This window comes from Argopecten irradians, chromosome 5 (assembly GCF_041381155.1).
Source record: "Argopecten irradians isolate NY chromosome 5, Ai_NY, whole genome shotgun sequence".
NCBI classification, from domain to species: domain Eukaryota; kingdom Metazoa; phylum Mollusca; class Bivalvia; order Pectinida; family Pectinidae; genus Argopecten; species Argopecten irradians.
In genome coordinates this window covers 22,360,422-22,384,000 of record NC_091138.1, presented here as the reverse complement: position 1 = coordinate 22,384,000, position 23,579 = coordinate 22,360,422, and the positions used below count along the sequence as shown (strand labels likewise).

The 23,579-nt window shown below is 36.9% G+C and overlaps 2 protein-coding genes across 2 annotated transcripts in view; both read left to right on the top strand.

Annotated features, from left to right (window-relative positions):
- The first annotated feature begins 1,570 nt into the window (after positions 1-1,570).
- LOC138324530 (uncharacterized) lies at positions 1,571-6,451 on the top strand. Its single transcript, XM_069269584.1, has 4 exons — positions 1,571-2,304; positions 3,306-3,789; positions 4,929-5,147; positions 5,854-6,451. Exons 1-4 carry the CDS (start codon positions 2,203-2,205, stop codon positions 6,072-6,074), a joined length of 1,026 nt encoding a protein of 341 aa, XP_069125685.1. The 5' UTR covers positions 1,571-2,202; the 3' UTR covers positions 6,075-6,451.
- A 3,912-nt stretch (positions 6,452-10,363) lies between these two features.
- Positions 10,364-23,579, top strand: part of LOC138323234 (TATA-binding protein-associated factor 172-like) — a 37,853-nt gene continuing 24,637 nt past the window's right edge. Inside the window, exons 1-10 of the mRNA XM_069267665.1 lie at positions 10,364-10,808; positions 13,903-14,026; positions 15,870-15,984; positions 16,302-16,442; positions 19,901-20,067; positions 20,356-20,483; positions 21,269-21,395; positions 22,154-22,312; positions 22,691-22,786; positions 22,945-23,121. Coding sequence (XP_069123766.1) covers positions 10,798-10,808; positions 13,903-14,026; positions 15,870-15,984; positions 16,302-16,442; positions 19,901-20,067; positions 20,356-20,483; positions 21,269-21,395; positions 22,154-22,312; positions 22,691-22,786; positions 22,945-23,121 — 1,245 coding nt within the window. The 5' untranslated portion in view covers positions 10,364-10,797. The remainder of the gene's footprint in view (positions 10,809-13,902; positions 14,027-15,869; positions 15,985-16,301; positions 16,443-19,900; positions 20,068-20,355; positions 20,484-21,268; positions 21,396-22,153; positions 22,313-22,690; positions 22,787-22,944; positions 23,122-23,579) is intronic.

Below are 23,579 nucleotides of genomic sequence, written 5' to 3'. Positions count from 1 at the left end.
TATGCCAAGGGTTGTAGTTATCTGTGTCTTGGTCTCTCTCTTCCAATCATAGGAACATATCAAGATTACTTGTTATTACTATCACTAAGATAATTAGCAACGCTCAAATATTTCCTCCGTGATGGAATTCATTGTGTAAATTGAGACTTTTTTCCATGCGAAATGAAACAACTACACATATATTAAGCTTTTGGTAGTCTTTTTAAGCACATGTCCATTGCAGACTTTCAATTATCTTAATGCGTATCTCTATATTGTATTCAATTCTACTTTTTTGCAATAATAGTTTTACAGTTAAATGCATAATAGGCACATATCACTATAAATGTGTTGTCGAACAGTTTTGTACCTGCGTTAGAATTGCGCCACTAAAGGATGATCGGTAAGGCGACTCAAGACTATCTTTTCTCTTTTTCTGACTTTCTCCTTCCCTTACACCGCCTCACTTTTGGCATTCAGTTGAGCGCTCGCTTCTGTGAGGATTGTTCTATATATTCTGTTCCCTGGCCAAGACACGCCACATATAGTCTTTTAGCACTCAGCAGAAGGGGGTATAACGACTGTTTTGCCCGTTGTCAGTATATTGTGATCGGTTGGGGTGTGCTTGTCATGTGTCATCGGCGGCAAAGGCTAACAGTTCCACCATACAAGAAGACACAGCACGAATATATCTAAAATATACAGACATTCACACACTGCAATACTTTGCACACTTGGGATGCTGCCCTTAAATTACCCTAACATTTATTCGTTTATTAAATATAAGTGTCAATATTTATCAGTTTTATGTATGAAGTGTGTTTATATTTTGGGAGACTGCTGTATGTTCGTGACCCTTTGCATTTTTATAGCGTTATGTCACTGCTGCCCGAGACACAGACACTAGCACAACCCATCCGATCACATTATACTGTAAAAGACATTTGCAAGATTAGGAAGAAAAAAATCATTTAAAGCAGTAGAGTAAAACACGTTTATGACGAACACGGTTACAACGGATTCATTGTTATAACGAAGTAATGTTCATTCCTTGTCAAGGTTAAGATATTTGTAATATGTTTTTAACAAACTATGATTATAACGAAGTAATTAAGTTGGTCCCTGGCGGTTCGTTATAGCCGTGTTTGTCGTATATAAAACAGTTGTATTTTATGGAATTTAGAGCCAACTTTTTCGGGTTTGCTGAATGTTAGCCTGTATATGCCTAACTTATTCCACTGCACAAGTATTTTCGTAAAGCCTGTATAAGTTATACCTGTTTACAACAGATCTGTATGGTTTGATACATGTTAACAGTAAATACATGTATGTGCCATCTATGTGTACCCTCATCCCTTATCTACACCATTAGTCTAGCTTTAAATGTTCTTTAATGCACGTCATGCTCATAATATACATTGATTCACACTTCGCAAGGCGAGGGCGCTATCCTTTCATCACTCTATACTCTTTCATCTCTCTCCATCACTCTTTCAATATATGATCTATTCTTGTATTAATTTTCGGCAATTTAACCTGTACCTTCATATTGAGGAATTCGGAAGGAAAACATAAAATGTGTTTGAGCAGTAAAACCGATTTGATTTCGTAGTACATTTTATAATCTATAACATTAAATCGTTTACTGCCCCAGCAGAGATTATGTACATGTACTTTTCTATCTTATGTCAACTTTATTTTTTCTATTTGATCTATTTCATAACGCAATATAAATTTTACACCAGCATTTTCAAATAAATATTGTATTTTTTTTGTACTTGACATTATTTCTAAATAACTACACTGTTGCACTTCGTTTTACTTGACTAAATCTTTGGCTTGTGACATGAAAATATTGATATGACCATTTTATTTGTCTTAACACCGATAATACTTCTGAGAAATTCAATTAACCAAAACCATAATAAGCACATGAGCAAAGCGATTATGTGCATATAAACATAGAAACCATTTTTTCCCAAATTTCGTTCACGGTAACAAAATCTCTCTTTGTTATATTAACCATTGTGTTGTCGAAGGTGTCAATTTCAATCATCTACATGTATATACGCTCTTTACACATCGATCATTTCACATTTTTATGAATTGTACATTTTCTCTTTTATTTTCCGTATTAATTTAAACTTTGAAAAAAAAATCCATCGCCGATCCTTTACTAAATATCTGTTGATAAGACTGTATGTTGTGCTCTAGATTGCCTCAATGTTCGGGATTATGAGAGCTGATCAGAAGATGGGAAGTACAGATTCAGTGGTTGACCGCAAACCTAATCCATCAAACTTAGACCGAGTAACACAAACACAGGTAGGAGTGTTTCCTAGCCTTTACATATACCTAATGTACTGCCGACTACTGACTTTTGATTTCCTATCAGGCAGATCAGCATAATGTTGTGGATTTAGAAAGTAAATATTAACATGCATCTTAATGTGAATTTGAAATTAACCGTAAACCGTTAATAAATCATATATTGTCGCTAGAACAGTAAATCTATCTGGATTTTTTTTAATTCACAGACCGAAATCATATAAACAAAATAATCTTAAATAGTTAATATACAAATGTCCATACGTAAGTTTACTTTTAGTCAGTGTTTTTTTTAAACATTTTCCGCTATGTGACGCTAATGAAAGTCCGACTGTTGTGCAGCTCTGGCGTACAATATATGGAATTATAAGAGTAAGTACGATATGCTGTAAACCAATTGATGTTTGAGCGTAATAACGAGGGCGCCTAGAATTGGCAAAAAGTCACTAACCGTGAAACAGTTAATAGATAATGGTGAATATGCGCAACTAGATGTGCTATTATTTTCATTAAATCATTATATCATATTATAATAGTATCTTTGTAGGTAGGCCGCTAGATCCCCTTTCCATGGTCAAGAAGTGCGACTTAACTAACCTTTTTCTTCTTTCCTTAACTGACTTTATCCTTCCTAACGTATCCCTCGATATTGCTTCACGTTTAGCCTTTGTTGTACGTTTGCCCTTGTGAAGACGGCTATGACTTTTGTATCCCTTGGCACACTCAATCAACCATACCATTGTTACCATTATTTGTATGTTACGGACCCGAAAGCTTGCTATATACAATCACACTTTCGTCATTATCACTCCTACCTGAGTGGAAGTTGTTTTATTATTATTTGTCCAAAATCTGTGACCTGACCAGGTTATTTATTTCCATAATCATTTACTCTATGGAACTACGTATTGGATAGTAATTTGATTCATACTTTCATTATGCAACTTAGAATATGATATTGGAATTGGTAGATTTATTTTCAACATCGTTTTTTATAGAACCTGATTTCTGGCCAAGTGGAAGCCCTGTACGAGAGTGTCCAATTACAAAATGAGCTGGTCAAATCTCTCGCTGGAGAAAAGGACATGCTACTGTACCAGCTTGCGGAAGCGAGGAGTCAGCACCTGAAGTCTCGCGTGGAGCAGGGGGAAGATCCCGTCAGAACGAGATCTGCGTCTGTTTGTTTCAGTCAGGCCTGTACACACCAACCGGAGATCGAGAAATTAAAGTCTAAGATATCTGAATTACAGGCACACTCCAAACGGTTAGAAAACATTCATGATAGACAAAAGAAACGACTTGAGATGGAAAACGCAAAATGTTCAAATGAAGTAAAAAAGATGAAGGAGGATAAGAAAGCATTCATTCATGAAATTCGGCGCCTTGGTGAGGTCAATGAGAAGCTGCTAAAAGAAAAGAATGAAATAGAGGAAAAGTGTCGGTCATTGGAAGGAAATATGCATGATTTATCTAGTGGACGGGGTAAGATTATAAAACAGTTTTATAAGATAAAATCAGTTAATATATCTAGTGGACGGGGTAAGATTATAAAACAGTTTTATGAGATAAAATCTGTTGATATATCTAGTGGACGGGGTAAGATTATAAAACAGTTTTATGAGATAAAATCTGTTGATATATCTAGTGGACGGGGTAAGATTATAAAACAGTTTTATAAGATAAAATCTGTTGATATATCTAGTGGACGGGGTAAGATTATAAAACAGTTTTATGAGATAAAATCTGTTGATATATCTAGTGGACGGGGTAAGATTATAAAACAGTTTTATGAGATAAAATCTGTTGATATATCTAGTGGACGGGGTAAGATTATAAAACAGTTTTATGAGATAAAATCTGTTGATATATCTAGTGGACGGGGTAAGATTATAAAACAGTTTTATGAGATAAAATCTGTTGATATATCTAGTGGACGGGGTAAGATTATAAAACAGTTTTATGAGATAAAATCTGTTGATATATCTAGTGGACGGGGTAAGATTATAAAACAGTTTTATGAGATAAAATCTGTTTTTATATCTAGTGGACGGGGTAAGATTATAAAACAGTTTTATGAGATAAAATCTGTTGATATATCTAGTGGACGGGGTAAGATTATAAAACAGTTTTATGAGATAAAATCTGTTGATATATCTAGTGGACGGGGTAAGATTATAAAACAGTTTTATGAGATAAAATCTGTTGATATATCTAGTGGACGGGGTAAGATTATAAAACAGTTTTATGAGATAAAATCTGTTGATATATCTAGTGGACGGGGTAAGATTATAAAACAGTTTTATGAGATAAAATCTGTTGATATATCTAGTGGACGGGGTAAGATTATAAAACAGTTTTATGAGATAAAATCTGTTTTTATATCTAGTGGACGGGGTAAGATTATAAAACAGTTTTATAAGATAAAATCAATTGATATATTTTATTTAGTATATCATAAGTTTGGTTCTATTTACATTAAATCACAACTATTTACATTATGAATTAGTGAAATTACAATTCGTTCTATATCAAACTAGAAAGAAATACCATTTAATGTGTTTTTAGTTTTACATTTACGATTTTCGATTGTTTGTTACTGATGTATTCAGTTTTATTTTCAGTGCTTTTATTCACCGGTAACCAGCAGACCTATGTTGACGATGTATCCTCCGAAATAGGCAATATGTTATCTTTCAAAATGGAGTCCCGTGGTGTCAAGATACGAGTAGAGCGCTGCACGGACCCCCAAACCCATCACAACAACACGCCATTGCTTGTCTTGTGTATCCACGCATCTAGACTTGGCACAGACGTCCATCACGCACTACAAAGCGTTAAGTGTAAGTACCCTCAGTAATTTGATATAGTCGTAACGTATTCTAACTCGCATGCAATACAACCTCGTTACTTCACTACATAAACAAAATTACAATTTTCTCGGTTATTTTGAGAAACTTCGCTGGTTTTAATACATAGAATGCAAACAACTGGATTTGCATGAAAAAATATCCAGCAATTTTCATGCATGGATAGTTCATTTGCAGTTGCGGTTTTCTTCGAACATATTTCTCAAAATGGCGGGCTATCATAATTGTAAAATTGTAATGAAACATCGAGATATGACAGAAATATACTCTTTCATACGTGGATAAAAGGGCTAGGGATATTCTACCATCGGGATCACAAAAATCAAAACACTCGGCAAGTCTCGGGTTTTACAACATTTTGTGACACCCGGGTAGCGCATCCCTATCCTTATTATCCACATATGAAAGAGTCGTAAAATATGTATAGCCTATTTGATATCATATATCTTGAATTCGGAATAATATCCAAACATCGATACTCTTGCGTTTTAAAGTTGGGTTTATTTGGTTATCTGTATGCAATATGATAAACCTAGTTATGTTAATACAAATGCAGTCTTACATCTGTATACTAACGTATGACAGGAACTGCTTTGTGGAAGTCATTATGAAAATGAGTATTGAAGATCTGAGCTCAACCAAAGCTTACGTCCTTTGTCATTTTCCTTTTCTACTTCAGGTGACCGTTCGGTGGCTCTCGTAGTCCTTCACCACAAAGAGTACCATGCTCTCCCGTCTCAGCCCAGCGAGAAGCTTCTGGTTGGCGGCCATTACAGACAGCTTGGAGTTATTGTGGATATCGCCTTCCTCAAGTCCAAGGGCGTTTATACGTGTGATATGAACGACAGATCTTTGGACAAGCTCTGTTCATTCATTTTCAATATTGCCAGACAAATTTAATTTACCTGTTTATCTAGATATTATTTAAAAGATGTATCGTAACACCAAATGATAAGGATGGAAGGAGGCGCCATATGAGTTTGACCGATAAGGAAACGAACATGTCATTTATTGCCACCCGACCTGCCAGACCAAAGGACTGCCCAGCCGTATATGCATCTACAGTTCCTATCTTCAAAATGTAACATTCTTTACTATAAAAGGAAAACAGAAATTGAACTATCTGTTCCCTTCTCTTTCAATACCCACGAGACAATAAACAATCACCTTATCCACCTGAAAATTGGTCGATAATTGTATACAATATACTTGGTGGTGTGTCTGGTACTATGTCAAAAGCTAATCCATCAGTGTTATGCTGGATGTGAGTTTCAAATAAAAATATTCAGACGAAGTATTGAGTTTATTTTATTTTCTGATGGAAAACTCAAAAGATTTGATTTTCCTTCATCAAACTTTCACATCCAGCCAATAGCGATCTGCTCTTCGTGACAACATCATTACCATATATATATATATATTTTATAGTGATGTTGATTATCACTAGTTCTTTACGTTGTGAGTTCGAAACCCCCGTGGAGAAGTTACATGATATTGACTTCAGGTCGGCATTTTTCTCTTGGTCTTGACTGTTCATAGGATGGAAAACATCGATTGCGTGTTGTTTTCATAATTAGTTTAAAAAGGGCAACTTTAAAATACTACAAGAGCTAAATTAAACAAAACACGTTATTTAAAGTTTTTTACAAACATGTCATAAATATTTTTTTGTATTTAGAGCCAGTTATTGAATAATTCTTCATCAATATATACATGAAAATCCAAAAGTTCATTTTACCGAAAACTTGTAAAAAGGGTATAAACTCAGATTAAGATCCCATGAGAGCCGAGATGCAGCAAATGCTATAAGGAAAAGACAATTCATGGCAAGGAAATCTAAATACATGGTGATATGGAAAAAGAAAGTGAATCAGCAGTTCAAATTAAAGATTCAATATCAGGAAATCACTGTCATTATGGACAATCCTATCATTTCCCTTAATAATGGTTCAACGCATCACCAATTAACAAATAAAGATAATGAGACAAATTGACATGTCACGACTTTCAGACAAGTTCAAGACATGGATCTTCCAGCTTCTGAGACTTATGTGATACTGTATGAAATCCGAATGACGACAGTAAAAGACTGAAGCGGTTAATCAACAGTTACCTGCGACGGTGGTTAGGAGTACCATTCGATTTCTCCAATATCGGTTTCTCGCTGTCATCAGTAGTGGAATAGTTTAAGGTCACAAAGATTAGGCTGGTGATGACTAGCTCTGCAACACTCAAGGGATGAAAAATCAAGGAGGACTTCAGATCTTGAAAGGTAGGGAATGATCCACAATCCAGTCACTGAAGCAATCAGATGTATTCCGAAGCTCCGCGACATAGTTGGAGCAACGTGCTCGGGGAGAAGGGCTTGAAACAATCGCATTTTCAGTGATAGGGCGGATCATATAGGAAAGAAAAATGAGAAATGGTTGGAAGGGAAGCAATTGCGATTGAGTCGGGCTTACAATGAGCACGGACGAGACAGAAGCTAACGGGGCGTGAACTGACATAGGCTGAACTATTCTGTATTTCCATATTACAGAGTTATTCCTTTGCGGGTAGGTATCGATTGTTACGTCATGTGTTTACGAGTGTAACGTCATACTTTTCGGAGAAAGCGACGTGAATTGCGCTCACAAAATAATGACGTAACAATTGATACGTACCCGCAAGGGAGCAAACTCTGTAACATGCAAACACTGAAAATGTGGTTTTACGAACCATTGAGGGTCAAATTTTCCTGCGATAGTATATGGCACCATGCCATCGCCATCAAACCTACAACAATGGGGATAAGTCGAAGAGCCAAGTTGTCAGCTATGCCAAGAAAGGGGTACCATGATTCTCAACCCTGTAGTCTACAAGATAGAACTGAATCAGTAACATCGCTATCGTGGGAGCTGAGACTGAACCTAGGGGAAAATTGTCATTCCCGGGCGTAGTAAAGACCACGTTACGTCATATTGCGGTTTAATCGAATACGGGAAGATCGTACTCATCGAACTGTCTGTCCCCCAGTACGAGCGATGTGAAAATGTCGATAAGAGGAAGATGGCTAAGTATGGAGACCTCATAGAACAGGCAGGGAGCGAGGATGGCGCATCTGGCTATCCCTTGCGGAAGTAGGATGTAGAGGATTCCCGGCACGCTGAGTGTAGTCGGAAGGGCATGGAAGATAACAGTGGAAAGAGAAGTAGAAGCTCTGAAAAAAATACATCCTGCTGGCTAAGGAGAAGATAGGAGGAGAAGGACTGTGAGCCATCCATTGACATGCATTCAATCGCTAAGTACTGTCAAGCCACAATCACGGGGAGGTTGTGGGTTTATGGACTGGAGTGATGTTGTCAGTATACTCCACCGAAACAAAGTGTTTATATTAAGAGATTAATCATGCAATGATATTTTAAAGGAGTTGATTTCAGCAATGAAAAACAGTATGCACAGAAGCATATATACATAGAGATTGGCAACTCTTCCAATTTTACGATCGGCAGGTGTACCTCTGTATCTGAAACTCTAAATAGTTGAATATAAAAGAATAACTTTGATATGTTGTAAAAGTTCCATAATTTTCAGATGGTTTGAGTACGATATTGGATAGAAAAAATAATATTTTAACTCATTTATTGATAAAACAAAACGCACTTCCGGTTTTAAATGCCTGATTTTCGAAAAACCAGGTAAAATTGCTTATTTTCGTGCTTTCAAAAATCATATTAAATAGCATCAATCGGGAAAACTGATCACATCAAACCATGATATAATGTTTAAACTTTATGTTGATGCAAAAAATCATGTTTAAAAGAATACACTTAAAAGTAGTTAGCCAAGGCAAAATGCCTATAAACCGGAGGTCCCTCTGCCTGTCAACAAAGACAAAGAAGGAGTTTCCAATCTCTATATGTATATATGTTTCTGGTATGCATAACATGATCGGCAATATAACTACAAAAATATCATCGTCGGGAACGTTTTTGGTCACCTAATTATTAACTCGACGACTAGATAGATTATAACAATAGTTATGGAAGCTACAAAGTACAGAGTACGGTGTTTCTTATTGTTACTGGAATTATTTTTGTTATTTGTAAATTTCATTAAGATAAACGTAAATCCAAGCCATGGAATGTCTTGATATTATTATATTATTGCTACTCCCGTATCCCGGTCATTTTCCCTATTTTGTTTTTTAAGATCAGAATTAAGGTTTTTTTCATGGATAACACAGACAGAATAAAATATCATTTCAATGTGACATACATTTTTGTGCATTACCGTAAAAATGGTGTTGTTGGAGGTGCGCGCGAAAAATGGTGTCGGCAACCGGGAGATACAAAATGTACTGATGTTTGGTGTATCGTAGGACAGGAAGATGTTTAAAAATGCTTTAACTTAATGTTATTAAGTAGTAGATAATTGTAGGAGGATAATAATTAGTTTGACTTTTTTCTGTATTTCAGAGAGACCTACTTTTTAAATGCGCGTTAAATACCTCGAAGATATGCTTGTATTTTGGATCAGCGCTGATCCATTAAAAATGACAACTTAAAAACTTACCAAAACTTTATGCTATTGTCAAAAAGCAATCTAATTTTTACATTTTTTAGGTTCTTGCAAAAAAACCGCGTTGGTACATTTCGAAATCTGAATGTCTTAATTAGCTAAAATTGCTACTCTCCAGCTTAAATTAATTGAAATACATGTAAAATAAATCCGATAATGACCTATAAACCGGCGTTATTGCATTGATTTGGAAATGAATTTAGTAAATCAACAAAATCGTACATTAAAAGGTAAATCATCTTTAACCATTGGTTGGTGTAAGGAACGATAACTCTGGTAAAGATACTATTTCCGTGAATACTCGGAATATGACCGAAGTTAGTCGGAAACTTTATGATGAGCTTGAGTTGCCTCCCTTTACACGATTATACCGCGAATAAACGTTACTTGAATGGCCGTATTTTTTCGAAACGAAGACAACCGATACCCTACTCCACGTTCTCAATAAATAAAACAGGTTGTTTAGTATGAAAGCATATATGAAACACAAAAAATGGCATTTCAATGGTAGCTTGGTTACTTTTCGATGGAATTTGACTTTCTGATCCATATTGCGGTTTGATTGGTTACTCGGCCAGGCACACTTGACGCATTAACCAATCAAAGAGAACCATACTCTCTATTTTAGGCACGATGTACAAAATGGCAGTCAGTATAAAAACACAACCCGTCGGGGACAAACCGCACAAAAGTTTTCTGGAAAAATGCTCATATGTGTCATCTGTGGTCGACAACAACCACCTGTACAGTAATATTATAATTTCCTCGTTCATTTGCGTGAATTTTGAGACTTTTGCTTCTCGATTTGATACTTTCAACAGCACTTTATATCCCGATTTTGGGGGAACCCCATACCGCGTGTTGAACGGGGGTGCGAACGAAAAGCTGTGTTTTTATGCATCCTTGTTGTGTCAGTCGATTTTCTTCACTCAGAGCGTACCGGGACTGACTTATGACCCAGTTAAAAGTTTCCAGTTGTTGTCACGTTTCAAGATTAGCCATTTTCACCAGCCATATGTGAAACTCCTGGTGCCAGAACAGACAAACGGGCGACCCGTTCATTATGTCGACAAGGTAAGTTTTCAATTTGATGTGATCAGGAAATGCATATATTTATCTCCTTAATGTATCATACAACATTAAACAAATTAATGACTGTTAAAGATGTATGATCGAAGTTTGTGAGCGCAACCATACTGTAAAAATGGAAAATATTTCCTTATGAGTCATGAAAAGCATCCGGTGTATATGTTTACAATGCATGTTGTTACAATGCACCTTGCATTTACAATGCATAAATTTTAAGCACTAATTTACTTACTCTCTGCTGTACAACAGAAATATATGTGTGAGTTCCATGCTCACTACTTTCTGGTCCTGTTCATTATTTTACCTTTTGTTTTGAACTGGGATAAAAGCATTTTTCCCTTGAAATGTATGTATGTTATTTTAGAGGTTTTTATTTTATTTTAGAAAATATCCATACGAAATTTAGTTGAGAAAATACGGGAAAAAAATCTTACAGGAAAGAGCGTTTATACAGCCCCAAAGGCACCGAAATAGTGAATGATCATTGATATAGCACATAATAGGAGACAAGAAAATGTAATGGCCAGACTTGGGCTCAAACCAGGATCTCCAAATACACTCTGATTAAAATCAGATCTTGGATTACGCTCTGATACTCTACGCTCCAGTATGAAGATCTTCGTACTGGAGCATAGAGTATCAAAGAGTAATCCAAGATCTGATTTTAATCAGATTGCTCCAAATACTACCGTATTTTCCCTTTTGAGGGCGCTGGGCGCGGGTTAATGGCCGAGGGAGGCGCCGTTATTTGAGGCCATTTTTAGATATTCTTTTCTGAAACAGACTATAGTCATCTCGCTTTTAGTTTTGTATTTGCATTCAAGTGACACGTTTTGTTTTGAACATGGTGTTCTCGCTGTTTCTATGTGTAAACACTTGGCAAAGATGTCCTAAGTTGTCCAATGCAATAAATTCAGTGCTTATACAAGGTGAACGGATATCTGTTAAGCTTTAACATTAACACTTCTCAAATCTACATATCTCCTTGCTAATCTTTCTTCCAGTGCTTGAAACAGAATTAGCAAGCTCGCCATATTTTGTACCAAGAGAGGACAAAATGTAGTGGCCAGACCAGGCTTTGAACCTGTGACTTCCAAACACTAGCCATATGCTTTATTGATTGACCTACATTGACATGGTAACCAATGATTGGCTTATGGTCCAATTCTGCTACAGAAAATCAAAAGTTATTAAAATCTAATTATATATACGAGATACATGAAGTTGAAATGCAATTTAGTATTGACTACAATATTCATTTCCATAATTTACATTTCCACTGCAGCCCTACTATATGTAACCTTTCCAAGTGCAGTTGGCATTCATCAGTCTATGAACTCAGCCATCGACTTAATGTGACGTCATTATCATTGTGATGTCACAATTGTCATCTCAACGATCACTGAAGATGGCTATTCAAATGGCTGTTCTGTCTTTGATGATAATGAAATCTTTATTTATTACAGATGCAAAATCCTTTGCGATTTCATCATAAAACTGTTATCAAATTTAGATATAAGTATTGAACATCTTCCAGTTGACATTCAGAGCCAAAATGAATGTCAACTGCCTAATGTCAACAATCTACATGTATACACTTCCAATAGAGTTTTGCTATGAACTATAAGCTTATCCCAATAACACTCTAGTATTTGCCCATTCATAGAACACCCATCTATTTCATATACATTTATGAAGATTTTTATAATTGTTCAGGTTTCAATTTCCATGCTGTTGGTCAGAGACTTGTGGTTTTCAGTACCAATTAGATTCAAGGTCATTAGAACTGCTGAGATTTCAAAATTAAATACAATCTAACACACTTAAATGTTGATTTTATTTAGGTGTGTTTTTTTTAATAAATTTGACAGCTGTTTGCCATACAGAACTGCTTCCTAAAATAAACAAGTGTAGCATAAGATTTAAGCTTAATTTTGGACCAAATCTGTTATTTCCTGCAGATGATAGCTGTATAGGACCAGGCAGCTGGGTCAGACATGGTAACAATTAAGTCTAGAAAAGCTCAAACAGAAGAGTATCCAGCCTAAGTTTTATTAAAGTGGTTCTTTATGTGAGTGTACATGTGGCCTGGTCTCTACATTTTCTAGGTCTTTTATGGTTTTTGTGATTTAAATTTATATTAATCATGGACTTTACCTGTGACATTTACATGCAAATTTTGATGTTAATGATGTCTATCTAGCTTGACAGACTGTGTTTGAGTAGGCGTAAAAATATCAAAATTAGTTAAATTACTACAAAAAGAAATATTATACAGCTAATAAACCAGCTAATCATTTTCAATTATCCTCCTGATTATAAAAAAAGTAGACGTCTTCTTTATAATTGTAATTCCTTAGTTCATAAAGTCTTTTATTTACCATATTTAATCAATAAGTGCCCCTGTATCTATAAGCGCCCCTCCCCTTTTTAAATTAAGGCTACAATTTCACTTACTTTAAATTCATTGTTTCGAAAATAGGAATTTTTTGTTGGTTTCCTTACTTTTGCAAATTGATCTATGGCTTGCTTAGTGGAATAATTTTATGAAAAGCCCCCTATTTGCCTCAATTTTTTGGTGCCCTGGGTGCTTATTGTGACAAATACAGTATATATAGAGGAAACCACAACCAAACTTCAAAATTTTCTGTTCAAAAAAGTGTTTTTTCAAAAAAGAGCCCTGCAGGTAGGGCGTTAGAATTGTACCTGCTGCCCCTGTTGCATGATCGTAAAAGGCACCTAAATTTAGGATCTTATTTTGTCTCTTCTTCCTAACTGACTTTATCTTTCCTTATGCCTCCCTTGGCACCGCTTCACTTTTGGCCTTGAGTTGGGCGTTCGCCCCTGTGAGGAAGGCTCTGGGTTCTGTCCCCTGGCCGAGACACACCAAAGTCTATAAAAGTGGTAGTTTCTGCTCCTGCTTGGCGCTCAGCATACAGGGAGTGGGACGACTGGTTTACCCGTTGTCAGTATAATGTGACCGGGTAGGGTGTGTTGTTTGGTGTCTTCAGCGGCATGCTTCAGTGATATAGCATTATAAAAAGGGCAACATTCTAGTTTTACCATAATTTTGTTACAGGTTAGATAGATTGTTTCTCCTCCTTGACACAGGCTCGACACCACTTATCAGGAAGTCAGCTGCTGAACAGCTTGGGGAAGTTCAGAAACTCCATCCGTATGAACTCAACAATCTTCTATCAAAGGTATTTATTGAGTAAGGGGTAATTCCCGAGGAGCATGTACAAAATGTTGCATATTGCCTGTGTTTACTTGATGGGTCAAATCTCCCCTCAATTTAATAAAACTGGTTATTCAGTGCAAATATACCTAAATTACCCCTTTAGACTCACAAGAATAAGTTTTTAACATGTAATCTAAAGCATTAAGTATGACAAAAGCAAAATCAATTAAAAGAAAGAAGGATTTTCTTGACATCTTTTTCACTATACAGTCGCACCTTTAAGTTATGGTGAGCCTTTAATTTGGAAATATGCTGAAAAGTCCTTGGTGTGATAGAATCTAATATCTTTTATGCATGTTTTGTTCCTTTGTGCTGTTAAATGGCTATGCTGTTTTGGAAAAGACACATAAAAATATCAGGGAAAACTGTAGTAATATAAGTGTTAAAATACCTATTTACCCATTAGAACATAGAGTTACAAGAAATAGGCTGATGCTATAAGTATAAACTAAGAAATATTGCTAAGGTTTGTGGTAATGTTAAAATTTCTGCTGTACAATTTTAGATGTAAGCAGAACAGGGACTCTTCTCTTTATTGTATTAGCATACACAAACATGCACATGCCATTCAACTGCCAAAATAATTATGCATAAAACTTAATATATTCTGTAAACCTTTTCATTAATGAATATATGTGATGTGTTGTTTCTGTGGTCAATTGTATATTACTTTCATCTGTTGTGAGTGTATATTTTCCCTCCTTTTTGACAAAAGCCATTGAGAGCAATTGATTAACATAAATATGGCAGATGCAGTGGCATTTATGTTTAAGTCGGGGTTGAAAGTGTTAAGTTGATTTGATAAATAAAAAAAAATTGATCACATTACTCATTTCTAATACGGAATTACATGAGCACTTGTATCTAATTTGTCATAACAAACAAGGTGTGGACAACAGCTGCACAGGCAGTAGGGGTGTTATAGAAGGGACACTGATATAGAAGAGTTACGATTATACCCCTCCCCCTCCCCCGCAACAAAGTTATGGGGGTATACTGGAATCATGTTGTTATTCTATTTGACTGTCATTTCGTCTCAGGGCCTTTTCTCACTGCTTTGGGAAAGGGGCCAGTGGCTTTGAATTTGGGAAAATAGTGCACCAAAACCATGATTTGGGAAAATTATGAAATATGAAATAAAGCATAACAAATCAGATTTTTTATTTCAATTGTAGTTTATGTACTTTTCTGAAGCAAATTAACAAATATTAAAAGCTTTTACCAACTAAGTTCATGCAATATTTTTGGATAGTTTTCAAGAAACTTTGATTTTGGGAAATTTTATGCTTGAATTGGGAAAAATTTGGAGGTTTTGCCATTGGGAATGGGGCCGAAAATCAGCCCCAAATCATGCTGGGAAAAAAATCCTGTGTCTGTTGACACAACTTTGCCCGGCAAACTCCCCCTTAACTACCAGACAGATTTTGATAAAAATTTGGTATACAGAACCCTGACATAAAGAAGATTTCAGTAAATTATTAGGGTTCTGCAATGTCCCCTATTAATGGAGTTAATACTTATTAGAATTTAGAAGGCCTAATTAGCCTAAACGGCAGACACAACTTTGTACAGTGAACTCCTCCTAAGCTGCTAGATAAAATTTGGTACACAGATCCCTGACATAAAGGGGAGTTGATTAAACTACATAGGGTTCTGCAATGTCCCCTATTACTGGAGATATTAATAATTAAAAGGCCAGATTAGCCCAAGCAGGAGGTATTAGTCTGCCACTCTGGCAACAGTTCTAGTTTATGTCTATTTGCTGAACTCCTCTGAAGTTAACTATCCCTATGATTTTTTCCTAGGTACATGGCTACCTACGAAGTCCGAACTGGGAGACAAGAATAGCTGCTGGACAAGCAGTTGAAGCAATTGCTCGAAATGTTCCCAAGTGGGAGGCCAAATTAGTCCCTAAACAAGGTAATAAAATGCAGAGAAGGCTATATATATAGCTATTAAACTTCTTATAAGTCCACAAATAAGACATTTTTCCTCAGTGAACGGCAATGTACTTCAAAAATGCAATGTCCCTGCATGAAAGACCCGTCTAGTCCGTAAACAAGACATTTTCCTTTGTAGAAGAACCATACTTTTAAAAAAGCGTTATCTATGTTTTGGAGACTATCACTATCACTAAGCCATTGGGGATAAGAGGAGGCCATTCTTGTCATCAAATAACACCATGTGGGGGTATGCTGTTCCCAGAACAATTTTTAATTTGATCTTTTTGATTCCAGAGCCAAACAATGACCCCAGCTGTACACAATCCCCAGGACAACTTTTATTTGCTCAATTTGATCTCAACAAAGTTCTCAATTATGGTGCCTCTTTAGTGGGGTCTGAAGAAAAGATGTACGAAATGGATAATGGCACAAATCGTAAGTGCCTAGGATATTATGATAATACTATATATTTACCAAACAACAACAATGTAGTTATTGATATATATTTCACTGTTCGCTTGCTTTAAAAAAGATTAAAGCATATTTCAAATCAGACAGTTTCATATTGTACCATTGTAATTATCTTTACTTAATGTTTTTTTGTTGTTGTTAAATTTGCTGACATATCCAGTTATGTATTGCAGACCTTTGGACTGCTTTTTAGCCCACCATCATCAGATGGTGGGCTATTCAAATCGCCTTTCGTCCGTGGTCCGTCCGTCCTTCCGTCCGTCCGTTAACAATTCTTGTTACCGCTATTTCTCTAAAAGTACTGAAGGCATCTTTCTAAAATTTCATATGTAGGTTCCCCTAGGACCCTAGTTGTGCATATTGTATTTTGGGACTGATCGGTCAACAAGATGGCCGCCAGGCAGCCATCTTGGATTTTGATAGTTAAAGTTTGTTACCGCTATTTCTCAGAAAGTACTGAAGGGATCTTTCTCAAATTTCATATGTAGGTTCCCCTAGGACCCTAGTTGTGCATATTGCATTTTGGGACTGATCGGTCAACAAGATGGCCGACCAGCCGCCATCTTGGATTTTGATAGTTAAAGTTTGTTACGGCTAATTCTCAGAAAGTACTGAAGGGATCTTTCTCAAATTTCATATGTAGGTTCCCCTAGGACCCTAGTTGTGCATATTGCATTTTGGGACTGATCGGTCAACAAGATGGCCGACCAGCCGCCATCTTGGATTTTGATAGTTAAAGTTTGTTACGGCTAATTCTCAGAAAGTACTGAAGGGATTGTTCTCAAATTTCATATGTAGGTTCCCCTAGGACCCTAGTAGTGCATATTGCATTTTGGGACTGATCGGTCAACAAGATGGCCGCCAGGTAGCCATCTTGGATTTTGATAGTTAAAGTTTGTTACCGCTATTTCTCAGAAAGTACTGAAGGGATCTTTCTCAAATTTCATATGTAGGTTCCCCTAGGACCCTAGTTGTGCATATTGCATTTTGGGACTGATCGGTCAACAAGATGGCCGCCAGGTAGCCATCTTGGATTTTGATAGTTAAAGTTTGTTACCGCTATTTCTCAGAAAGCACTGAAGGGATCTTTCTCAAATTTCATATGTAGGTTCCCCTAGGACCCCAGTTGTGCATATTGCATTTTGGGACTGATCGGTCAACAAGATGGACGACTGGTGGCCATCTTGGATTTTGATAGATAAAGTTTGTTACAGCTATTTCTCAGAAAGCACTGAAGGGATCTTTCTCAAATTTCATATGTAGGTTCCCCTAGGACCCTAGTTGTGCATATTGCATTTTGGGACTGATCGGTCAACAAGATGGCCGACCAGCCGCCATCTTGGATTTTGATAGTTAAAGTTTGTTACGGCTAATTCTCAGAAAGTACTGAAGGGATTGTTCTCAAATTTCATATGTAGGTTCCCCTAGGACCCTAGTAGTGCATATTGCATTTTGGGACTGATCGGTCAACAAGATGGACGACCAGCCGCCATCTTGGATTTTGATAGTTAAAGTTTGTTACGGCTATTTCTCAGAAAGCACTGAAGGGATCTTTCTCAAATTTCATATGTAGGTTCCCCTAGGACCCCAGTTGTGCATATTGCATTTTGGGACTGATCGGTCAACAAGATGGCCGCCAGGTAGCCATCTTGGATTTTGATAGTTAAAGTTTGTTACTGCTATTTCTCAGAAAGCACTGAAGGGATCTTTCTCAAATTTCATATGTAGGTTCCCCTAGGACCCCAGTTGTGCATATTGCATTTTGGGACTGATCGGTCAACAAGATGGCCGACCAGCCGCCATCTTGGATTTTGATAGTCAACAAGATGGCCGACCGGTGGCCATCTTGGATTTTGATAGATAAAGTTTGTTACCGCTATTTCTCAGAAAGTATTGAAGGGATTGTTCTCAAATTTCATATGTAGGTTCCTCTATGACCCTAGTTCTGCATATTACATTTTGGGACTGATCGGTCAACAAGATGGCCGACCAGCAGCCATCTTGGATTTTGATAGTTAAAGTTTGTTACCGCTATTTCTCAGAAAGCACTGAAGGGATCTTTCTCAAATTTCATATGTAGGTTCCCCTAGGACCCTAGTTGTGCATATTGCATTTTGGGACTGGATCGGTCAACAAGATGGCCGCCAGGTAGCCATCTTGGATTTTGATAGTTAAAGTTTGTTACCGCTATTTCTCAGAAAGCACTGAAGGGATCTTTCTCAAATTTCATATGTAGGTTCCCCTAGGACCCCAGTTGTGCATATTGCATTTTGGGACTGATCGGTCAACAAGATGGACGACTGGTGGCCATCTTGGATTTTGATAGATAAAGTTTGTTACAGCTATTTCTCAGAAAGCACTGAAGGGATCTTTCTCAAATTTCATATGTAGGTTCCCCTAGGACCCTAGTTGTGCATATTGCATTTTGGGACTGATCGGTCAACAAGATGGCCGACCAGCCGCCATCTTGGATTTTGATAGTTAAAGTTTGTTACGGCTAATTCTCAGAAAGTACTGAAGGGATCTTTCTCAAATTTCATATGTAGGTTCCCCTAGGACCCTAGTAGTGCATATTGCATTTTGGGACTGATCGGTCAACAAGATGGACGACCAGCCGCCATCTTGGATTTTGATAGTTAAAGTTTGTTACGGCTATTTCTCAGAAAGCACTGAAGGGATCTTTCTCAAATTTCATATGTAGGTTCCCCTAGGACCCCAGTTGTGCATATTGCATTTTGGGACTGATCGGTCAACAAGATGGCCGCCAGGTAGCCATCTTGGATTTTGATAGTTAAAGTTTGTTACTGCTATTTCTCAGAAAGCACTGAAGGGATCTTTCTCAAATTTCATATGTAGGTTCCCCTAGGACCCCAGTTGTGCATATTGCATTTTGGGACTGATCGGTCAACAAGATGGCCGACCAGCCGCCATCTTGGATTTTGATAGTCAACAAGATGGCCGACCGGTGGCCATCTTGGATTTTGATAGATAAAGTTTGTTACCGCTATTTCTCAGAAAGTATTGAAGGGATTGTTCTCAAATTTCATATGTAGGTTCCTCTATGACCCTAGTTCTGCATATTACATTTTGGGACTGATCGGTCAACAAGATGGCCGACCAGCAGCCATCTTGGATTTTGATAGTTAAAGTTTGTTACCGCTATTTCTCAGAAAGTATTGAAGGGATTGTTCTCAAATTTCATATGTAGGTTCCCCTAGGACCCTAGTTCTGCCTATTGCATTTTGCGACCACCATCTTGGATTTTGATAGTTTAAAGTTTGAAAAGCAGAAAAAAGAAGTGTAAGTTTGAAAAGCAGAGAAAAGATCCCTCTTTCATTTGTCAGACATAGATCAATCTTTGGTGGGCGCCAAGATCCCTCTGGGATCTCTTGTTCAGTATTTGACCTTGTTGTTTGGTACAGAACTCACAGATAAGGACCAGCTGACTAGACAGAGACAGATGTTGAACAAAAGACTTGGCCTGGATGTGGCTGGTAATCTTGGTCTTGGAATTGGCTCAGATATCTTCACTGACGATGACCTGATTATGGGAATCAAGTCCAGCAATGGAGTGAGCACAGAGGACCAGGTAAGCTGGCAATATAGGACCTGTAATATCTATACAGGTTTGTCTAATGTTCAATCCAAGGTAAATATGCACCTCATTGCTGCAGTTTAATTTCATATGGATTAATAGTATTATATGTATTAATTCATTTCTAGTTTTCTGTACAATTCTATTCAATGGTCCATTTAACAAAAAGTTGATTAAGACTTTTCGAATATAAAACATTAAGCTATAATATACAAATCATAAAATCTGATTTACGCTCTATAGTGTGGAACCCATTGAAGGTCATACAAATTTTTCATTTAGAAATCTGTGTCAGATATTGTGAAACAACAGTTGCTTCTGGTAACTGGAGGAATGAGTGCTAGGGAGAAAAACCGAGTCAAGCGGAAGGCAAAAATACTGGCAAAGCAGCGATCGAAGGAATGTCAAAGGTAAGTCCTGCCAAGTTGGTATTATGGGTTAATTAGAAAACAAAGTTATTGTTCAGAAGTCTTCGGTGAAATTTATATAATAGGTTTTCTGAAAAGATTTGTGTAAGAGATTGTAATGTGTGTATATTTTGTTAACTGAAATTATTTTCCTTGATATTTATTTGTATCAAAATATTTTATAGTTTGTTGTCACAAATTAAAGGTTATTTCACCTTATCTTTCTTATAAGTCTAATTGGTCAGAAACATCCTTGGAGGAAGGATAGAAGATTTTGCATAATGGCGATTCTGTTCCTTCTGGTGCCAGAGGGGCGGGTTCCAATATAGGAAATAGAGGGAATTCCTTTAAGTCGCTACTATAGTAATAACAGTACTTAATGAATTCACACCAAATTTGGCCAAAAGCATCCTTAGGGAAAGAAAAATAGGGTTTTGCATAAATGATGACTCTGACCCCCTGAGGCCAGGGGCAGAGTGAATTAGGCATTCTGAAATAGAGGGAATTCCTGAAAATGTTACCATAATCATTGCAATATCTAGATGAGTGATAGAGGCCCATTGGGCCTCTTGTTTTATCCATTTTGGTTGGGTTATGCATGAATATAGAAGCTCCTCCTTCAACGATGTAAAATGTTTTCCAAATTTTTCTTAGTACTAGTAATTTATTTCATATCTGACATCCATGGTACGCCTAACTTATGATTTTAATGTATAACTGACTTAGCTTTGACTCTGCATAAACTTCTCTGCATCAAACATTTCTGTTTAAACTGCTGGCTGTTACAGTGAACAAATGACCTTGGAGACAGAGCCACCCTGTAAAAAAGCCAAATCTAGGAATGACCTTGACCTGGGCAGTGATGGAAAGCTTGTAATGGAAAGTTCAATTGATAACACTCTGAATATGGAGGAGGTCAGTTTTCAGAGCCATTCACTTTGTGTATCATTGCAGATTGCTATCCAATATTGGCTCTAGTTTAGTTTACAGAACCATTAACTGTGTGTATCATACAGATTGTTATCCAATATTGGATCTATTATTGGAGAATATTAATCTGTGATTATCCAATTGCCTGTTACACAATGTATGCCAATTGATTTTCTTCGAACTTAGTAACTAGTCCATAACGCTTTTGTTTAGTGCAATTTCAGTTGTAAATTTAATGACATTTAGTTCATCAATGAACCCTTGATTAACTAAAACAGTCTATCTGTTATTTGCAAAGACTTCTGTAGAAGACAACAGATTTGCTTGAAACTTGCGACCAGGTAATGCGTCGACAGCTCTGTCATGTTGGAATGCCACTTCTAGTGGATGCGACTCGGCAAGAGTCACCTTTAGGTTGATGTAAAGGGAAAAAATTGTATAACTGTGTAATGATTAAGGGCTCAGCTGAGTCAATTCTCACTTTCTGTGGAGATTAATGGGAAGAGATAGCCCCTTTATATATGACTGTCTTACCCTTCATAATAATTACCAACAACATATCTTGTAATTGGGAGATATAAATTTTCCTGAGTTTGCTTGTTGGTATAGTTTCAGCCTATGAAAAAATGCTTGAGCATTCTTCATGATTAACTCAGGTGATAGATAATTGTTACTTAAAGAATAAAACAGCTTGAAGAAAATCTTTCTGATCTAAAGAAAAAATGACTTTTTTCCCATTGCAGGTAGAGGAGTGGCCTTTTGAGACATTCTGTGAGCTGCTCATGAACGACCTGTTTCAGAGTACGTGGGAAAGTCGGCACGGTGCTGCAACAGGATTACGAGAAGTGGTCAAACTTCACGGTCAGTCGGCTGGCATGTCTGTGGATACTCCATCTGATCAGGTAATATACAGGATTTATCTTTGGTTTGGTTACAATCATTAGATCATGGACTTCGCTATGTACTTCCTGTGTCTGTTTTGGGAGACTGTGGTATGCTTGTATCCATGTGATTGTGAGAATCTTACAGATGTAACATGGCCCAGATTTTAGGGTTTAAAAGGCATAATCCATTGTAGGAGAGCTAGTATTTAATCATTTGATTTTAGAAGGAAAAACTGGTAAAAAGCAGAGTATGGCATCAGTATTTGAAAATTTTCTTATCATGATTAATGACAGTGATCTCTCCCTTGAACTTTTGCCGGGTCTAACCTTCGACCTTTGAACTATTCTCTCTGAACTTTTGTCATGTTTAACCTTTGACCTTTGAATTGTTATCAGGTGAAGACTATGAACCAAGTGTGGCTCTCGGACCTGGCCCTGAGACTTGTGTGTGTTATTGCCCTTGACAGATTTGGGGACTACGTATCAGATGAGGTGAATTTGGCTTCTTCCTGTATTCTCTTTGTGAATTTCTTTATATTTAATCAGACTCGTGAAGGAAGAATTATAACTAATGATTACCTTGGTCTGTGTATCATATATTTATTTAAACTTTCAATACTAACATAGATACAAACTGATTGTTTTAACAGGTAGTTGCCCCGGTGAGAGAGACATGTGCCCAGACCCTTGGAGTTGTAGTTCGGTGTTTGGAGACTTGGGGTGTAGAAGGTGTTGTTAACATCCTGCTCCAGTTGTTGGCCCAGAAACAGTGGGAGGTGCGGCACGGTGGACTACTAGGCTTCAAGTACCTCCTGGCTATCAGAAAGGTAATAGGGCTTGGTAATAGACAATCCATGACAAGGCAAAGAACTCTTTCCATGACTCATTATTCCATCACAAAAACCTGTTCCAGTATCCTTCATGATGCATCGCAGTAAACATGCCTGCTTTTCTTTGCAATGGCTTATGACACTGTGATTCACATGTAAAGTTGTAAAGTATTATTCGCTGGTTTAGTAAAGTCATACATTGGAATAATCTCACAAAAGAAAGTGTATAGAATTTAAAAATATGTACAGGTAATATCATAAAGATGAGTTTATTTTTGTATCGGATTATATTTAATCTTAAAATTACTTGATTCTGACACGGAAAATTGACTGATTTGAAGCATGATTGTTGACATTATGACAAAGATGTTTGTGCAATGTATGTGGTATGAACAACTGCTCACTTACACATGTCATGTGACTTGCGACACATATGTCGGTCAACTGGTGTATTT

Excerpts from the sequence above, each read along its gene's own strand:
- LOC138324530 (XM_069269584.1), top strand. The coding sequence starts at position 2,203 with ATGTTCGGGATTATGAGAGCTGATCAGAAGATGGGAAGTACAGATTCA. Across the intron at positions 3,790-4,928 it reads TGATTTATCTAGTGGACGGG|TGCTTTTATTCACCGGTAAC; the intron begins GTAAGATTATAA and ends TTTTATTTTCAG. Across the intron at positions 5,148-5,853 it reads CGCACTACAAAGCGTTAAGT|GTGACCGTTCGGTGGCTCTC; the intron begins GTAAGTACCCTC and ends TTTCTACTTCAG.